Source organism: Seriola lalandi, unplaced genomic scaffold, assembly GCF_002814215.2.
Source record: "Seriola lalandi dorsalis isolate HSWRI2012SDOR001 ecotype SW California unplaced genomic scaffold, Sedor1 jcf7180002054425, whole genome shotgun sequence".
NCBI lineage: Eukaryota > Metazoa > Chordata > Actinopteri > Carangiformes > Carangidae > Seriola > Seriola lalandi.
Genome location: NW_019524978.1, coordinates 837,217 through 858,568, shown reverse-complemented (window position 1 = coordinate 858,568; position 21,352 = coordinate 837,217). Strand labels below are relative to the sequence as shown.

Below are 21,352 nucleotides of genomic sequence, written 5' to 3'. Positions count from 1 at the left end.
CCCCCCCCTCCCCTCCCCCCTCTCCCTTCTTTCAGTTTCAGCACCCCAGGTAGCTGGCCTCCTGCCCGGCCAGCAGATCAGTGGGAGATCCAGGCTCGGGCCTTTTGTTTGGGGTGGCATTTTGCCTTTGTTTTCCCATCTCGCCTGTAATCTAAACACCCAAAACATCTCATGCTTGACAAATCGGTCCTGAGACGAGGGAGCAGCGGAAGACAAACGGCTGGAAGCGGTTCAACCCCAGGCAGGACTGATGGTGTCCGACTGGGTCTGACCTCCCAAAGGTTAAAGACACGTTCGCTTACAAAGCAATCAATTACCCAGGCTGTGTGGGCGCTTTTAACCAACCTCCCCTCCTGCCTTCCACACAGCCAGCGTTATTGATGAGGGTCCCAGTGTACAGCACACTCCAACCTGGAGTGTGTATTACATTTCACAATTGAAATAAATCTCAGATTCCTGGTGTTAGTGCCTACCTGAACCACTCTCCTGCTTTATATCGTCTTTCTCTCCCCTTCCTCCACCTGCTACCTCCTCCTTCCAGCCTCCCTCCTCCCTCCCTTCTCTCCCTCTTCTCTGCAGGTTGTTGTAGCAGGTTTATTCTGGTAGTTGGGCTCCGTGGGCCCCGGCAGGCCCCTCAGCTGTTCCGCTGGGTTTGTAATTACCATTTCATTAAGAATGACAGTTTCGGGGGTTGAAGCACCATTTCATCCGGGTCTCATGGGGAAGGCGCTTGCCAAATTTCCAGTGTGAGTGGCAATTATCTCTCTTCGTGTCTGCAATTCACCATTTTGTACTTAGTGGCTTGACAATGGCTAGGAACATTTAGTTGGATTAATAATAGGTCTGGGATATTTACACTGTAGCCCACTGAAGCTTAGCTGTGTGAACACTCTGATATGAGCTATCAGAAGAGATAGAAACAAACTAGAGGAAACCCTACAGAGACAAGCACTACGCTTCTTCTTTGTGTAAACACTGTAGTGGTATTTCAATATGATTTCCATAACACTGCACAAAAATTGGGTAGTTGGAGCATTGAGAATTTATTCACAGTTCAATTTATTTTCCTGTATTAGGTCATTCAGGGCCTCAGTAGGTACTCATGCAGTATATTTTTATTTTGGATTCAATCCATCATTTACCTTTTTACTGCACTTTCGCTTCTTGTGATGTTTCTCTTTTGGCCACTTGGTAAAATGACTCTAAATCTCAGTGGAGCTACTGCTCAGCCACAGAAGTTAAACTAAAGCATTACAATGTGTTTTTCTGACAGGCGAGACACATCCAATATAAAACACTCGTAACTTAGTAATATACACCATATATCAATGTATCACTTATCAAGAGACTGATCACAAATCAATTCAAACTTTACTGTGTACTCAGTGACAATGTAGAATAAGTACAGTACCAGACATTCACCCACATCATCATCATTATTATGTGATCTGAATGACCTTCATTCTCTTTGAATGCCAACATTTTTATAATTGCCTCCTCTTGTCTCTTAATGTACAGCTTCTACACTCGTTTATATTCATCTGCATGCCGAGGTGCGTATGTGCATTACGAGGATAATTTCACGCGGGGTTGTGTGAGTTACTTATACACAGTCAGCGTATTGCCTGCAGTAGATTCAGATCAGCGCCTTCTCAGTTTGGAGAAATAGCTGGGAGTACCGGTGTTGTGTCGAAGTTTGTTCCCCTGTCAAATAGTGTTTCCCTCCCATTACAGCTGTCCCTACTTTCCTGTAGCGCCTCCACCTCTGTGTTTAGGGTTAGATGAGGTCACACGTTAACGTTAGGGGAATTACTATCTGAGGAGGGAACAAACTTTGACACAACATTAGAGCAGAAGCTGAGCGATGTGCTGCTGTGGATGGGCCCAGCCACAAAAACATGTTTTTAGCCACACCAAATATCAATTGAGCAGCCGCTTCTACGGCGCACACTGTACTGTATTACACCGCAGATCAGCTGTTTGAGTCAGAAAGAGCTGAGCTTAGGTACACTGTAACTGAGCTTTTTTTCTGTGGGCATTTTTTAAGTAGCACATAGCAGCTTCTGTGCTGGTACTCCTGACTGATTCTCTAGACTGGGAGCGTGCTGATCCGGATCTACTGCAGGTAATACACTGATGTATAAGTTCCTCACACGACCCCGCGTCAAATAATTAAAATATCACTTTAGAGGATGGGTTCAGATTTTTGAAGTCTTATTGTAATACTCGCATGCCCATGTGTACAATGAAAGGATTATTGGTGGCTTTAATTTTTCCTCTTTTCCATGGTGGCCTTGAAATGATCCCTTCCTACAGACTGCAGTGTCAGAGACAGAAGACAAAATCCAGCCCCTGCTCTGTGTAAAGATACCGATGTGAGAGGCTTCAGCAGTTTGTGTTAGACGAATCAACTGGGCAACTTTTCAAGATTAAAGTTTTTTTTCCCCAGTCTGAGTAACAGTTGCGCTGACCTGTCATTTTTCAACACTGTAATACTCTGTAATACGGTGTCTCAAATGAGAATATGATGCTGTGCTTGTGGGCAATTTATGAAATTCTCCACCGTCAAAGAGCTCATAAAGAAATGTCTGAAAATGAAAAATCAGAACAGACATCGACTGGGCTTCATCCGTCAGATGCCAAACAAGGGTCACCGCGCGTCCCACAACATAACAGGGGGAAATGGATGTTATGAAATGAGGATGAATCAGGGATCATCTTATTTACTGTGTTTGTGTTTCATTCTGACCACAAACCAGCCACAACTCAGTGCACCCATGTTTCTGAATCATGGTTGTTTTGAGAGCAGCCGAATAAAGGAGTTAACAAAAATGAGGGTCAGGTTATGCCACAAAAAAAGTGATTTGCATATACAATGTGTTGTCTGACCACATGGGAAATCTTCTAAGGCCACACTAGAAGGCGGGCCGAAAAAATTTATGTTTAGTGGGTGTGAATGGCAGATTGTTGGTTTCAGAAAGTTCCAGAGCTTAATGGACTGAATTTTGGCGTTAAAAAAGGTGTGTGGGAGGGGGTTCCAAAAGCTGTTTGACCAAAGCTACACCCACACTTCTGTGTTTTAGTTTTAACGCATCACTTTTGCTCCGTTTACACCTGTCGTCCACACTACTCTGGAGTTTTTCGGCCCCTAAAATGGAGACTTTTGGAAACACTGCTGACCCCATTTTAGTTTGAAAACTCCAGGGTGCTGTTGTAGTGTGGACGGGCAGAAACGTACACCTTTTGAAACAATGACATAGACACCCGTGGCCGCTCCCTGATTGGGTCTTATCTGTCAGCATTGCCGTAGTGAACGCAACACGGATAACGAATTACAAGCGTTACTGACCTGACTGCAGTACACAATCTGCTTCCTGTTTCCTGTTATATGCATGCCCGGTGTACATCAATGGTCATGTGATATGAGTTTTCGGGTGCGATAGTGTGGACAGAGATTATTATTTCTGACACGAAGCTAAAACAGTCGTCTGGACGGGGTTTGTGTTTGTTTTATAACACTGTTTTTTGAAAATGAAAATGTAGTTATGTGGATTTAGCCAAACAGATGAGCTGAAGCTTGTGCGGAGTGAACCCAGTCTGAAAAGAATAAAGCAACACACACACACACACACACACACACACACGCTGCTTAGACAAGTTTGAGGTGTTTTCTCCATTCATTAGCCTACAACACTTGTAGGCGTGTCCTATCATATCTCCAGTCCCTATGACCATTCACGGTACCTTCAGTATCTAAGTTACCGTAGAAAAACAAGTACCATCATGTTTTCTGAATTTTGGCACCAACTTGGCACCGTTTAGTGTAAATTCTCCCTCATCACAGAACGAGATCTGATTTCCGACATAGTCACTGATCTCAAGAAGAGATCATATCAGGGCCAGTGTGGACAGGAGGAATTATTATAGCAACCAATAACTCTTTCAACGCGCACATACAAATATTGTAGTAAGATTTAATGTTTATGCTTGTGACTGTCTGTGTAAATGAGTTTGTACAGCAAATGGGAAACAGGAAGTGTGTGAGCCTCTTAAGTGTGTGCCTGCCATTTTTTTTTGTTTCCCTCTTAAGAACAAAAAAAAAAAAGAAAAAAGGCAGGCGTCCGCTGTGCTGAGTTATAGAAACATGACTCACATGATGTCTACTGCGAGTGACGGCTGCAGCTCTTTAATTGCATGTCTGCGCTGAATGATGGGATACTTAATTCCTACACATTCCACACAATTGCTTTTCACACTGGCGGGCGGCCTGGGGAGGCAGCGGAGGAATTCTGTGGCCATATGGAGAGGGAGGCAGAGCCCGGGCTGAGTGATCGGGAGCTTCCCGCCTTGTCCCTGCACCAGACCGGCTGCTATACTGCACTGAAGCTGCAGACGGGCACATGAAGCCGCACAACTAATGAAACACATTCCACATTCCACACACACCACAAACCACACACATACACACACACACACACATACATACAAGTGAGATGTGGCAAGATTTAATTTAGCTTTAGTCTCCTCCACACACTCACTCTCTCTCACTTGAACTCAAACACATATATTCACACGTGGTCTATGACACACAAGCACAGTCCCACACACAGTCTACATGCACGGTCTCACACATAGCCTGTGTATATTCTCATTTGTCCAGGTCATAGTATCCTAAAGGAGTTTTTTTTAAATCGAAAACAACTGGACTAGGTTATTTGTCTGTGAAGACGTTTCACCTCTCATCCAAGAGGCTTCATCAGTTCGTGTACGCATCTGACCAGGCTAGGACTGGTCCTACTTTCTGCTGTGGAGACCCAGGTCTCACACATACTGCACAGATATACTCTCAGTTACATACACATCGTATTCTCACACACAGAAGACATGTGACACACTGAGATACTCATATACGGTATATTCTCTCACACACACACACACACACACACACACACACACACACGCACACACACACGCATACGCACACACACAGTCAGCTGTATTAAGTGTGTTGACAGTCCTGTCAGCTCAGTGTAGCACCATCAGGCTCCCTGCTGTCCTGTGAATGGGTCACTTCTCCTTCTCCTTCATCTCTCTTATCACTCTCTCACATCGCCTGTTTTCTGTTCAGTTTGGAGTAGGAACAGAGCTCTGGTGATACAGTAGTGCAGTAACACTCTGACCGCAGCTTTTCTGATACTGTGTTCTCGACGGCTATGAGGTGGAAGGGTGATTAGTGACGCGGTAAAAATGCCGCTGTACTATGCAGAGGGGCAAAGCGAGTTTCAAGGTCAGGAAAATACACAAACTGAGAGCTGCTTGTGCTGTTGCAATAAAAACCGCGCCCGTAAGAGTCGACAGCCACGCTGGCAATTCTGAAAGGCTGATGTCTGTGAAGAGGAGCAAACTGTTAGATAGGCCAAGTATTTTGACATGACAATAGCGTTAAATGAAAAATCAGGGAAACACCAAAGTTGACAATCCATTCAACAGTTGTTAATAAACAGTTGTTCAACTTTCTTGGCACTAAAGGAAAAGTCAGGGGGATCAACAACATCAGTAAGCCTCATTATCTGAGAACTATTTTAATTCAAGGCGATGTATTCAATAGCTGAATATTGCCATCTTAAGAGCCACTCTGCTTTGTGGCTAAAAAGAGCAGAGAGAGAGCAGCTCTGTGAGGCTTTACTGACATGTACTAACGAGGCTGTACTAATGCCAGCATGCTGACACAGGTGCAGTGACAATACTAATATGTTGGTGTTTTACAGGTGTAATTTTTGCCATGTTTACAATCTTTGGGCTCTATTTCAACAGTCCAAAGTGCACGGTCTAAAGCACGTGGCGCGAATACATCTAGGGCGTGTCCATATCGCTTTTGCTATTTTAACAGCGGAAGAAATGGTCGCTGCGCCAGGTGCATGGTTCAAATGGGTTGCACTTAGTACTCTTAATTAATCATGGGAGAGTTTTGGGAGGAACATGCAATAAACCAATCAGCGAGCCATGTCTTGGCAGATTGCTCATTTTAAGACCAACATGTGCCCATGTGTATTTACTATTTAAACACCGTGGGCGCCGGATGGGAAAATGACAACCGTGTTGGTCCGGAACTAGCAATGACACTTGGTAAGGCTTTGCGCCGGGTGTAAGATAGGGCCCTTAGTGTGTTAGCTCGTTACATTTTTTGATTAAACACAAAGAATACGAGACGCTGATGGGAACGTCGGTTTTGCAGGAATCTGGTCATAAACCAAAGTGTTGGACAAATGAAATTTCTGACCTGATGATGGTTCTAGATAAAAGGTCAGAGATCACCGTCTGTAGAATTTGTCTTCTGAATGTATAAAACTTCATGGTAATTCATCCAATAGCTGTTGAGATGGAGTTCATCATTATCTGTAAGTGTCTGTGATTATCACTTGAAACCTACTGAATGTCAGCCACCCATTGGCAGAATTAATGCAAATACACTGGTATTGTCCTCAGATGTAACAGTTAAATGTCAGCTCCAACAACAGCCAGCAGTACTGTTCATTGATGTGACCCTGTAAATATCCTGTCGCCCACAGGCCCCAACAGGCCCCTGTGCGTGCAAAACAAGGGGAGAGAGAGGGAGACATATAGTTTATATGAAGAAAGAGAACCTGCTAATGCATTTAGTAAGCATGCCTTGTTTAAGAAAAACCCTTAATGACTTTAATAGATCTTTATTAGCTTCAATTAGAGAGGGACACTGGAGGGAAACAAGGTTGTGATTCCTGCAGACAGATCAGAGGTGAGCAGGATCAGAGAAGGAGAGAGGGAGGGAGAGAATGAAAAAGAAGAAACAATGAACAGCAGAGAATAAGAGCCTTTACTGATAAGCAGTGGTGTGCGCCTATTGTTTTTTATGGTTTGAATTTGTTTGGTATATTTTTTTACATTTTGTATTTAGTCTTGAATTCACAGAAAATGAGAAAACGGTAATCTGTCATAGGGGGAAAAGGAGGGACATACTGTTCAATGCAAAAATGTGCAAAATGTAATAAGTAAAAGTGTGTTCAGATAGAATGCGAGGCAGATTTTTTGGGGCTGCTTGATCGCACACAAACACAATGGAAAGAAAGTAAGTAAATGCAAATTTTGCCGAGGGCAGTGAGAACTGATTTGAACACACTGTACCACATGTTGAAAATGTTTCACTATGAGCAAATATTCATCTCATCCCAGGACTTTATGAAACTTCTTCATAAACGTACAGAGACAAGACGAAAGAAACGTGAACTGGTGAAAAATGACAGAAAGAACTGGAGATCCTGGTGAGATCTGAGATTAGCAAGAGGCTGAGATGCAACACAAACACAGATACAGACTCATGCCCATATACATGGTTGATGTATCTGTTCTTGGCTAGCACACAGCTAACGTCTGTGCAGTTGGTACATAGGCTGTTTAGGACAAGTCAACACGGACTGCACAAAAAGGTCCTGTGGTCAAATTTTGAGCAAAATGACATGAACACCCCTTCAAAGAGATACGGAACAGAAAAAGAGAATTTGGAACAGCAGATACTCAATGTGATTCAAGCTTGGCCCTCTGCCCCAAGTCCTATATCATGCGCTGGTCTATGTTTCATTTAAACCTCAAATCGAGCGCAGCTCAGTCCACTCTGAAGACGACTGAAACCCAAACTAAAGAATTAAAGACAAGTAAACAGTGAGCGCTGTGATAGAGCAACAAAGTGAGTGTTTGGTGGAGGTTGGGGTGAATCGATGGGTCGACAAAACATTGGACTTTAAAACTTTAATACAATGGACAGCCTCTGACCACAGCAAACTACCCTCTATATAATTCCTATGAGTTGTATAGAGGGTAGGGACCAACGACCGATATGGTCATATGGTTGGACAACTTGTCTTGAAATTAAGGAAATGCTCAGGTTGTAGAGAGGCTGAATATTGGGGAACATATTTGTTGGGACACACACTGCCAGGCTGTGGTGTCTCTCAGGTGTCCCAACTATGGATTATATTTAACTGATAAGCTGTGTTTTTTTTTGTGCTTTTTTTGGCACTTTAGCCTCAATTGACAGTGAGAGTAAATAAGGAGTGAAAGAAGAGGATTACACACAACAAAGGTCTCAGTCTGAATCGAACCTTGGATGTTGTGATTACACCGTGTGCGTCTTAACCACCAGGCTACGAGGAGGCCCGACTGATCGTCTACTTTCAACAAACAGAAAAAAACCAGAACAACCACAACACTTTTAAATACTGAGTTTGAGAACTTACACTCTAACTTACACCTCAAAAGTAGAAGAAGAGATGCAGCTATGCATCCAACTATCACTACAAAAACATATTTTTTTTATTACATATTTATATTTTTTTTACCGGTTTGTTTGATATGAACTACTAATCAAACGTTATCTGACATTTAACGCACCTTATCTCTGTTTATATATTTTCTACTCACAAAATTTGTCAATGTAAAATCACTTATCATGTATATGATTCTTGTCTATGTTTGAAAAGTGTTTGCTGCCACAGGATTGGCTCAAACTGTAATTTGCCACCGATAGTAAAGCATTCCTCCATGACTCTGTTACCCCCAGTTTCATACTTAAAACGTGCAGTAAATTTAAACAATAAAGATTTATCATCCTAAAACAATACAATACAATAAAGTCACTTTATTCCACAAATAAAAAGGTAAATAGAGCAAACACAGGCCGGCTAGTGCTGAAGTGGAAATCCTCGTCTCCATCCCAGCCCCAACCCTCCAGTCCCCTCATCCAGCCCATCATCCATCCCTTCCTCTCCCCAGCGCTGTGTTTGTGTTTCTAGGGGGAGCCGGATGACCCCTGACCCCGCACTAATGAGAGCGATAACGAGGATTAAAAGGGGGTGACTGGAAGGTGTCTGAGAGTGGGGTTTAAACAATTACACTGGACTGCCAACATGCCTTTCTTCATGACTCAGGAAATTACAGCCTACCTCTCTCTCTCCCCCCGCACTCTTTCAGTCGGCACACAAAAGAAAGGGCTTATGGAAAATAATAAATTATCTCGGGGCTACGTTAACTTGGATGTAAATCGCTGGGCAATTATGTTTTAATAGCCCTTTAAGAGAATGAGTAATTGGGTTGACACTACTGGGGTTGATCAGGCTCACCCATCTCTCTCCCTTTGTGCCCACTGGAAGTGAGCTCTGCGTCTGTGTGTCGGTCAGCCTGCAGCAAGACTGTGTGGTAGTTATTTAGTTAGACTGTGACACACTGCAGAAGTGATATCAGGGATGATGGATCCACATGACTCCGACTGTCATCATGAAAACATTCAATCTTTACCGTGGCAAGAAAATAAATTTTCCATTTCCTCTTCAGTACTAGTCACTTTTTGCATTGATCTTCTCAGATATCACCTGTTTGTTGGATGCTCTTTCCTTTGACTGGTCAGCTACTGTAGCTTTGCTTTGTCTCTTCAAGCCAAACTACAATTTTATTTAAATAGTAGGGGTGTAATGTTTAATTACTATCTGTATCTGTTTATTTCACAAAATTATCTGTATTTATGTGTTTTATAGCAAATGTGGATCAGGCCAATACAACAGATGGTTATGAATGGCCTTGCTCACTGGGCCATACTGTGTAACAAAAAAAAGAAAAACGGTTGGATGTGCAGGCAGTGGGAGGACATACAGATAAGAATAAAGTTTTTTTTTTTTTTTTAAGTGTCTATGATAAAAAGAAGAAAGCCTCTCCTTTACTTTCAACTGTGGCAGACCTTCAGCACTGTACGTGATGTTATAAAACCAGTCAGAGATGTGCTAAAGTGTAGGTGCAAGATAATCACAAGAGCAAAGATCCTGCCTTTACTGCAAAGACTTTATACGGTGTGATGTCTGCAAGTTTCTAACTTTTTCAGACTTAAGCATTTAAAAAGACCACCTAACTCCCCAAACATCCCCAAGACTAATAGGGCCTACTACTACAATAGTATTGTTGCAAGCTTGAATGAAAGAATGTCAGCTGGGACAGAGTTTTAATTATCGACAACCCCTGCACCTCACACACTGCGCAGCAAGAGGTGGTGCTATTTATATAGCATCAAAATTATCACACATGTATGAACCCTGGCCAGATGTTATCAAACGCACTACATGTCTCAGTCGTGGTGACAACATTACTAGTAATACTTAACACTTGCCTGTTGTGTCGGTTATGTCAGAGGTTTCATTTGATTTTCTTTAAATTGACCACCGGTCCATGATCCTGTCCGTTGCCCGTGTTAATAGGCTGATAACTGGTGAAGTTTAGCTCAATCCCAGGGCAGGCTAACCGTTAGCTTTATACACATTTCAATTGAAATGTTACGCTGATCATTTTTTTTTAAAGTATATTTTTTTGGGCTTTTAATGCCTTTATTTGATAGTATAGTGGAGAGAGACAGGAAATGGGGAGCCAGAGAGGGGGAATGACATGCAGCGAAAGGCCGTCCGATGCGGGATTCGAACCGGGGCCAACTGCAGCGAGGACTGTAGCCTCTACACATGGGGCGCCTGCTTAGACCACTACGCTACACGACGCCCCACGCTGATCATTTTTTATGAAATCGTAAAACTTAAATGTAAACTGGCGTAGTTATGTGAGGTCGGCTATATTGCTGTAAGTCCACTAACACTGCAAAACAGCCAATTCATATAGGTCTAATAATGTTTGAATTTACATATGAGTTGATTGATGAACACATTTGCACTACTCGCTAGTGGGCTTTGTGGTCACTCACAATTTGGGACAATTTGGGAAACGCTAAATATAAAACATGATATTTTATCAAATTTATCTGCATTAGACTGAGAAATGACTGAGACAAAGTTTTTTAATGTTTTTGGCAAATCGTGTCAGTTAAGGTGAAAAAAACTAATTTTACTGCAAAAAGTTCTGATGCACATTATCTGTTATACATATGAATAATGTATTACATAGTTTTATAATAAAAAATATTTTTTTTGTATCTTAATTTCCTCATGTTACAAGTGTGTTTGATTTTGTATAAGCCATATGTGTAGGCGTGTTTGTGAACAAGTTGTCTGATGAGCACCTCCTCCAAATGTCCCCACTAACACACACAAACAATCGCACATGTAAAGGTGTGGAGAGGCCGCTGGCCAGCTCCCTTTGACCTCTGACCTCTGGTCCTGAGCGTGACCTGTGGGTGATCACTGTGAGTCTTGATTTGGCCGCCACGGGGGAAAACGGGAGGCCAGATCGATGTGAGGAGGGAAGAGATCACAACAGGCCAATCCTGGTGAGTCGAAAACCACCAAATGAGACTGGAACAACACAAACAGCGGGGTAGGGGGAGAGAATAAAGCAGAGGAAAAAAAGGAAGACACAAAAAAAGGGGAAAAAAACAGTGATAGAGATCTGAGGCTGGTCTGACACAGAAGAAGGAAATAATCAAAATCCTCGGCAGGATGTCAGACCTTACTGCAATGAACAAGCAAATGTAGGGATAAACCTATATTTATCTCCTCTTACTTTCATCTCGGGAGGAAGACAAACAGGGTAAGAAATTGATCAGATGAGCATCTGTTAGGCTTGGCAACAGTCACAAGTCTTCAGAGACAGTTTTTAAACCCCATTTTTCAATCTTAGCTCCATTACTGTCAACACAGCACAGGCATTTAAAGGACTGTTCTACAGTGAAAGAAGAAAACGAGAGCTGTATATGCAAATGCAGATGACTGGACCTCAGTTCTTCAGCCTGTTAGACAGAGGTTCTCTCATTCCTGCAGCCACAGGCAGCGCTTGACATGGACAATTTGTGCCGTGAGTTTCTACAGGAGTAATGGAGTAAAGGAGTACAAAGTTTTTTTCCTTTGATGATACCTCGCGTTTTAAAAATTAAAGGCCTATCTATAGCTTCACAGTCCCTACTATATGCCCTTTACAGAAACACCATGGAGGTCAACCACTCTGCTTTCTTCAAGGCTGATACGACACCAGCATGTTAGCGCTGCTTCAGGGGTCACAGTGCACTAAGAGCGACAGTGTTGCCCTGTTAGATGTCACGCTTTTGTCTGACCAACAGTCCAACTTTATTAACATAAAGGACTTACAAAGCAAATCCTCACATTGGGAAAGAAGAATTTGTGCTTCAAAAATGAAGCTGATGACTAATCGATTAATAAATGAATGACTTGAGCTTAGACTGTACACAAGCAAAATTTTAATCATGAATTTCAAATGAAAATTTAATCTCTGTAGCGTTTCAGCAGTGTGTGTTCTCAGTCTGATTTCAGAACTTAATATAAACGCCATTTGAATCTGTTGTTCTCCTCACTGGTTTAATGCTGCCTTTTTGAGTCATACAGGTTCCAGATTAGGGGCTTCAGACTCAAAACGCAAGGTGCATGTTATGGGCCGAAGATGAAATATGAGCTGGGAAATCCAATTTGAATACTACATCCATTACAGTTAAGGCTTATTAGACACCAAAACACTGGATAGCATGAGACAGGATTCAGAAACCAGCATTTTATCCTCTGCTTCATTTCTACAAGATCTCCTTGCACATTTACAATATCTGGTTGGCCGCACCGGGCCTGAGTTTTTTTGACGGAACCATCTTAGTGATGTCGTCTGCTGTGCCAAAGCATTGAAATGAATGAGGGGGCTGTGATTTTTAGCACCATGTTGTTGTCAGTCTTAACAGGTTGTTTGCTGTAGTTGAAATTTAGAATCAATGGTTTCTGTTTCCCTGCACATATAGTATCTACCTGGATCTGTGTCTTTACACTGACCTTGTATTTCATTGTATCCCAGTAACCTTCGATTTGTGCTCAGACTCAGCACACCTTAACTTGTGTCGTGACAACCTTCAGCATCTGACGACCTTCAGCATCTTCACATGAAAATGTGCACAAACTCTGTCTTCCAGAAATTACATTCATATACAACAAATTTTTTTTGCCAAGAATATGGTTGATAGAAAAACATAATTTCTAAAAGGAGTATGGTCACTGGGAATGTTTTTGTTTTTCAGCTGTACTGTACTTCCTGTACTACACAGAACTCATGGGGAGGTGGTCAGGGTGAATGGATAGAGTACAAAGTGGGCTCACAGCGCTTTAGTTTCTATAAGGATAAAAAAAAAAAAACATGTGCAAATGTAATTTCTCAGACGCAATTTATACATTTTATAAATATAAATATCACTGGCAAATTAAATGAAAAAATATCTAATGTTATTTAGATAAAACAAGATCACGTCATGATAGATGTTATTTCTTTTTGGTGATGTATGGAGTTTTTCCTCAGAGAGGAACATCCATCACTCCAGGAGTGGATCACACTGACAGGACCAGACTGATATATGCTAAAAGACTTTAATTCACACACAAATCCCCTATAGTAAAGCGCACATATACTATGGAGCACCTGATGATGTGGTTCTGTATCTGTATAAGTGTGTTAGTGTGTCTTTCTGTATCCTCTCACTGAGGCGCTTTCACCCCCTCCTGAGCAGCTCCGTCACCCATGTCGCTGGGGGGACAAGGAGAACGTGGCGGTTTCCCTGGATCAAAAATTTACGAGCAATTAAAAGTCGGCCGACGCCCGGCATCCATCAGCCCTGCGTGCTGCTGCCAGGCTGGGTGAGGGGAACTCGCAGTAAACCACAGGCTATATACTTTTATATCTGTTTTCCCTCCAAAGAGGGAAGGTTATGACAAAATTATGTTTTACTGTCCCCGGTTTCTACAGCGATGTAGACATCTTTCATGGAACAGGCTTGTTGGAGGTCAGAGCCTCTGGAAGGGAGGCACAGATAGAGAAATATGTGTATGTACGAGTGTGTTGTGTTTGTGTTGGGTGATTTTTTTTAACCCCCATGACAGAAGCCTTTAACACAATAGGAATAACATAGTATCTGCTCCTCTGGTCGATCAGTTACTGAGGGAAAATGACCTAATTACTCTGTTGTTTATTACTGCAGAGCTCTGATTTATTTCCCTATGCTGATGTAATTTCAACACTGAGTCTTCCTCTTCAATAACGGCAGCAAAATGCATTTTTTTGTCTCCAAACACACACACACACACACACACTTGTGCACAATGATCCATTGCGACACACCTAATACACAAAAAAACACGCAAACCCTCATACATCAACACAGTCACTCTTTCACTTTTCCTGGCTCCTCGCGACAGGCCCAGACTCATTTGCATCCTTAATTGTGTTGTAATGTACTTTTAATTTGAAAATGGAGGCAATTAATTATTTTGATATGGAACAAAATGCCGCAAATGTAAACATTCTAATAGTTCTCTGTGAACTGGGTATCATTTTTCAAAAGAGGGATTGAATCTTATCTCGTTTTTTAATGCCATACCAGTTTCTTTTTTTTTTTTAAGATATCATTTCACCACTCATGCATTCTCCTTGATATTCACTTTGTCTTTGCAGCGAGGGCAGCGTTTCTTTGATCTATTCCACCGCTGTTATTTTCTATCTAAATCTCCCACAGGATAATTACTGTAGTTTCACCTATGCTATCAGAAGAGATTAAATGAAATTAAGCCTGTTTGGACGTTCTGCTTCTTCTCCGTACATCATCCCTCTGGTGTAAAGCCGCTAACACCAGACTCTCCACTTTCTATTTCTGGGTCAGAGAGGCTTCAAGTGGAGATGTGAATCACAGATTAATTTTTTTTTTCCTCTGCCAACCATGTGATCAATAGGTGTCAGTGTTCAAAGGATGCCGAGCAATGCCGCAGGAGAGGAGAGGAGAGGAGAGGAGAGGAGAGGAGAGGAGAGACATTTGTACAGGACCTGGAAAAAAACTGACACTTTCACTCCCTCAACCTGATAAACTCACCACAGAGAGGAACAGGATGGATGCGTGTTATTTTTTTTCCCTCTTTTCACCCATCTCTAATACCTTTTCTCCCTCGTTCCCTTTCTCTCTCCTCTCCCTCACACACACAAATTTTCTGTCCTCTTATATCTTTATCCCCCACCCACCCAACCACCACACTCCTCACCCCTATCGATTTCACTCTCTCTCACTTCTGATTCTCCTGAGGGTGCTGGGAGCTCGCTGACATCACAGCCGGCCTGGCAACAACCTATAAATTATGAGTGACAAGTCTTTGGACCAATAAAAGCACCACCATATTTCATGCACAGTAAATCTGATTGCAGATTGCGCTGGCGTGTGGCGGCTGACATTTTTATTATCGTTACGGCGGTGGGAGCTGAGGGCGGGGTCGCTCCCCAACATCAGAGTTTTCTAAAGCTCCCGGTCTATATGGAGGTCAAACAGATGGGAACTCTATGATGCGGGTGACCCCTTCCAACCACCCAACAACCCTTTAAATCCCCAAACACACACACATATACACACACACACACATCAATGCAAACTCGTCCAGCATCTATAAGGCAGCTATTTTTCCTCCAGCTTTTACAAAGCCACGCAGTCGCTGCTTTCACTGCAACCATCTGTCCTCAATCCGCACACTCACCCTGTCAAACTTTTACAGTTATACTCAACATCTCCATTGATTCCTCTCATTTAAAAACAGACTGTAACTTTTAATGACTAACTACAATATAGGTTATTTAGAGTCAATCCCACAAACAGTACACCATCCTGCATTAATCCTCCGCAGCTGAAAATAGTCCCCAACTATTTACCCTGTTTGAGTTTGTTGAAAACTATGCTGCCCAGCTGTTACTTGTGTCCCCAGTAAGAACCAATGAGTGTCATAGACATCGTATTGAGAGATGGACTAACACATTGTCGGTTGTGGTGTATTCACGGGATTATAAGAAAAACATTCTTTGACCTGAGAGGAAAGAACAATATTCTAACTTCTGTCTATTATTTCTTTTTCTGCCAAACGGTGTGTTGTAATAAGGGCTGATGTAATAATCTGTAGCTTCAGCCTGTCCAACTGTTCACTTTGTAAAAACTCCTGTACACTGTGTTACTGTGTTCTGTTGTTTCCCACTGTTTTGTCGGAGGTAATTGTATTTTGTTTTCGGTAAACGTAGAATAAAGCCAATTCAGTGATAATAAAGTAAGTAGATTTACTCAAGTACTGTAATTAACTACTAAGTATTTACATTTAATACTTCTACTCCGCCGCAGCTACTAGTTACGTTACAGATCAATACTTAACATAGAAAACATTGTTTGGTTTATAAAACAACATACAGACATTGTTATAGGTTAAACCTGAAGTAACAAGAACATTGTGCATAATGAGCACTTTTACTTCTTTACTTCTATAACTGAAACTTTAATGGCATGTTGTTGTTTGTTGTTTGCTGTTTTAATAAGTTTAGATTTCGAATGCAGGACATTTCCTCGTCATGGAGTATTTTTCTCTGTCGTCTTTCTTTTACTTGAGTAAGTAAAATAGAATCAGAATACTTTGTTACTGTTTTGAAAAAGTTACAATTTTGCTTTCACTCTGACTCCATTTTTACTAAGTGCTCATTTCAGTCAAAAAAAAGTTATCAGCACTATGTGTTGTTTGGTAATCACTGCTCACTTTGCTGTTTCATTTTGTATTTTTCTTCCAAACAAACTGCCAGAAACCTCACATTTATCACTCCGTGTGCCAGCGGACCTTTCAAAGTAATGGCCCAACACAAAACAAGACGTTAAACTCGACTTTGTGCCTACTAGCAACAGGGTGTAGAACAAGGTACATTTTATTTCCAGAAACTATCTGAGGATCTTCTGATGACTCAAACCACAAACTAGCAGATAACAGGCAACAGTATATACACCAACAGACTTAAACTCTTGCATCTGTCTTTGTTTAGACTCCAGGGAAAGCTAAGTGAGGTGCCGTCATGTTCTCCGGACCTCTTCTTCACTAACCTCAACCTAAGCATTCAGCGTTATCTTCAATTTTCTTAAACATGGATCCTCTCATTACTGATATCATATCTAATCTTTAATGTATTGTAACAACCTCATTGATGGTAAGTGACCCTGTGCTCATTGCACTGGCTGGTCCACCCGTCCTCGCCCATGCAATAAACCATTCTTCATAATTAGCGTGGCCGCTGCAGTATGATCAGGGCATTACAAGTCCTCTGCCACAGCCCCTAAATGGACAGATTTCAACAGACGCCCGCTGGTGTGATCGGCATCATTATATTTTAATTAATCCATTCTTCTCACAGCAACACAGTAATTACAATCTATTTTATGACACGGCATGCTGCGAAAGAGGGGATGGAAGAGAGGAATAGGAAGGCAACGAGAGGCAGTGATAGTGAGAAAATAGCGGGAAAAGGAAGGGGAGAGGAAGGACAGGAAAAAAAGAAACTACAAAGAGACGTGAGGACAGAGAGTCAGAGCCAGGATGGCAGGACGAAATTTTTGAGTGAGACAGAGAGCAGAGGTAAAACATCACAAACGCTATGACTGATTACCAATATGTCATCGCCCGGCTGACATTGTAAAAGCGTTGTAAAAGCATTGTAAAAGCGTCTATACGATGTCTGGAGGAGCACAGGGCTCCCTCTCTCCCTCCCTCTCTCTCCCTCTGATTCATGCTTCATACAGTGAGAGCGAGAAGCTCCATTTCCTCCAGCCTCTGTCTGTATAAATCAGAGCAGGTACAGACACTCAGACATGCTGTGGGTGTGATAATAACATTAGAGGATTACAATGACACTCCTCCCTGGACAAGATCACCTGTCTCAACTGTCATAAAACAGACTGCTGCTTTTTGTGGCTGAAGCACTTTATATGAGGAGAATGTGTAGGTGTGTGTGCGCGCGACTAAAAGTGGTGTGTGCACGTGGAAATGACAGTAGTGAACAGGTGGAAGATGCCTGATCATCACAGACTGTTTACCTGAGGAAACTGTAACACATAACACCTGATTCCTCCAGCTTTGAGCACACAGATCCATTACTCTCACTTAATTTGAGTTTATTTTACTGTAAAAATATTCATTTAAAAGGAAGTAGTTTGACAGTTTTGTGTTATAGTGGCTTAAACACTGTGGTCCAGGAGCCTTAAAGTGGTTTAAAAAGGCTATTTAATTCACCTGAAATTATCCCAGTTAGAGATCGTATTGGGATAATTACTGTAATCATACATTTCATAACCACAACCACTGTATCCCCATGTGCACTGTGGACAGCTAAACATCCAATCATAGATCTTCCCTTATGGAGAAAATAGCATAAACATGTTACACAGATAAACAAATGATGAAGAAAATATTTTATGTCCACACCTATAGTACGGCATGCACCATACAACAATGGTGATGCCTAATTAAAAGCTTATTAATATCATTATTATTATTATCATCTAAACAATAGTAGTAGTAGTAAAAAAGCAGCTAAACATGATGAGGTGTAGCAAGAAACCTTTACTCAAAGTAACTTTTTTGCTGTTTTTACTTTAAGTCAAATTAAATTATTATTATTTACAAAAGTATAATAACCAGTATAAAACATAATTTACAATACAATAGTGGGCACTATATCCTCTTCCCTACCTGAATAACTAAATTGACATCAAAGGGAGTACACTTGTTTTCTTGCCAAGCCACTCTGATATCATGTACTCTGAATATACGGCTACAGACAGCTGCCGGTTAGCTTAGCATAGCTTAGTTTAGCTTAGCTTTGCACAAAGACTGTAAACAGGGGGAACAGACAGTCTGATTGACTATTTCTTGGATGAGAGCAGTAATGAAGGCTTTGCTGGTAGCCCAGTAAAGCTCACAATGAAAGGTCTTACAGTAACCAGGCATTCAACCTCCTCATCTAGATTGAGAAACCATATTTACCAAAATGTGGAATTATTGCTTTAAAGAGACACAACACACATCATTTGCAGCTGCTTGGGCAGCGACAAGTAATCAAGGTTTTCAAACAAGCACAGTTGTCCACTTTGCTGAACGGAACTGATGGTGTGTAAATTGATTGATTGATCTGTTTACATGTAAGCCTAATTTAAAAAGCTGGTAGAAAGGGCTTGGATGTGTCACAGTACCTATGGTGAACATGGTATCCTGCTGCATTGATGATCCACCCAGGCTCTTCGGGGTCGGGGATCTTCGCTGTCTTGGCGATCAGATGCTGAACGTCCCTCCACGTCAGCTCAGGACTTGGGCAAGAGACATGAAACAGAATATCATCAAACGCATCCTTCCTTCGGCCCGTGTTCTACACCAAGTGAAACCACAGAGGAAACACTTCAACTCTGTGTGATACGCTGAAAAGAAACCTGCAGGGAGCTCAACACAACCTCTTGTCTTTGGTAGAAAGAGGCTGGAGGACTCTTTTATGGGGGCCTACAACACATTCTACTAGCCACACATGTGTGGCTTATGCCGTACTAATGTTAGGGTTTATTGATACATAAACTGCTGCTACGAGACACTGCCATACCTTTTTACAGTGAGTCCTCTAGACATAAAAGCACATGTTTAAAGTCAAGCTTACGGTTTTAATAATGGTGTCACTAAAAAACTGTGAATCCAACAAAGAATATTTGAGACTTTTACAAAAGAGCCTAGAGAGTCGAATGTAGAAAAAGTCTTCTTTTTAATCCCAGGCAGGGGAATTCTAATAGAGCGGACTCAAGTGTCATGTCAAGCAATATACTAATGGAATCCAATTAAGACCTTTAAACTGCGCCGAGAGCTGGAGGATATTAGCTCAGTTTTCTGTAACAAAAGACCAAAGGGTCGTCAACGAGGGCTTTTTCGGGATATAAAAAGCATAAAGGAAATTGGGTTTTTCTGCTTTATCCACTCATTATTGTTCCCTAAGAAAATGACTTGAATGGAGTCTAAGAAAACCGCTTGGCCACCCATTCTGAACTGCTTTTTTTTTTATTCTGTTTCTGACGAGAAATGCCTCCACTGTCTGCCTCAACATCTGTACGTGGACCCTTGTTTCCCTCAATACAGGAGAAACAAAGGTAATTAAAGGTGTACTACTCTGTCAAACCTCATTTCCCCTATGACTAATGACATAACTGTGATACATCAAGTATCCCTGTTCAACCACCTTGAGGTATATCTTTATAGTTTTACTGTATGGCAAATATCTGCACAAAGATGTGAAGTAAAGCCCTTGATAAAAAAAATAAATAAAAAAAATCACAAGTGGCCTCTTCATTATTATGCTGTTGGGTGTTAGACATCTCAGGAAATATCAGGCACAGATATAAACAGATGTATTCCATTCACGTATTGGAAAAAACGAAGCAGAACAAAAGTGAGGAGAGAAGCTTTCATTAGCAGCATAAAACAAAACCCCGGCAAGCAGCGAGAGCAGGCAGCTAAAACAACATGATAGGCATAATACCAGTAACACTAATAATAGACAGATAGAATGAAACAAAACACAACACACAAACAATTATTTTAAGCTTTGATTTCAAAGGGATTGGAGTGTGTTTGTGTGCAGGGAGGGGATAGGCTTTGTACTTTTGAACTGTTGCTGCTCACTGCATGTGTCTGTGTGTATGAGTGTGCGCTCTGTATTATATATTAGCGGCAGCAGAGTGTGATTCTGTTGTGTGCACTCCCCCACCTCCATCATCAGCACCACCACTACCATCACCCCTCTGGTGGAATCAGAGAAAGCCCCGCGGCCCCGGCTGGTTTGCATAAAGCAAACAAAATTAAATTTGCTTTGCTAAATCAAAGCATGTATGGTATTCCAAGCTGCTCTCTCTGGGACAAATTACTTCAAACGGCCTCCTTTGTATCATAACAGAATAAAAAAAAAATCAGCCCAATCAGCGGCTCTCCAAAACCCTCGACTCGGGAATTAATTATTGAACTGAGGGCTTTTCTCTCTCCTAGCAGTCCGCGACACAGATCTATTTATTTTGGAAAAGTCATTTTGCTCTTAAAAACACACTGTTGGCTGAGAACCCAGTTTGCTGCTATTGCTCTCTCTCTCTTTCTCTCTGTCTCTCTCTCTCTTTCTCTCCCTCTCTCTCTCTCTCTCTGTCTCTCAGTGTTTTCACTCTTCTTTGCCGCACAGCCCCTGGAAGGACGTGAATAGGTTTAGGCCACAAAATTTATCTGCAAACCCCACAACCAGCATCTACCATAGTGCTGGTTAAACAGAAGTATTGCTTATGCTATAATGGACTTAAGATGGACTGAGCTGTTAACGCGTGATGTTTCTTTCACATAGAGGTGGCACTTATTTTTCTCTGCACTAGCTCTTTGTCAATGCCAGAGCATGTGTTTTCTCCTCCTGTTAGTTTTGGTTTGGCTGCAAGACAGAACAGAACCACTATTTGTGGAATTTAGTATGTTGCTCAAGTTGAAGAATTCCTGTTGTCAGCATCTATCTA

General features: G+C 41.8%; 1 protein-coding gene across 1 annotated transcript in view; it reads right to left on the bottom strand.

Moving 5' to 3' along the window:
• The window catches only part of LOC111658112 (proprotein convertase subtilisin/kexin type 4-like), a 176,811-nt gene that overhangs the window by 40,506 nt on the left and 114,953 nt on the right, over nucleotides 1–21,352 (bottom strand). The window contains exon 13 of the mRNA XM_023410528.2: nucleotides 19,025–19,138. Coding sequence (XP_023266296.2) covers nucleotides 19,025–19,138 — 114 coding nt within the window. The remainder of the gene's footprint in view (nucleotides 1–19,024; nucleotides 19,139–21,352) is intronic.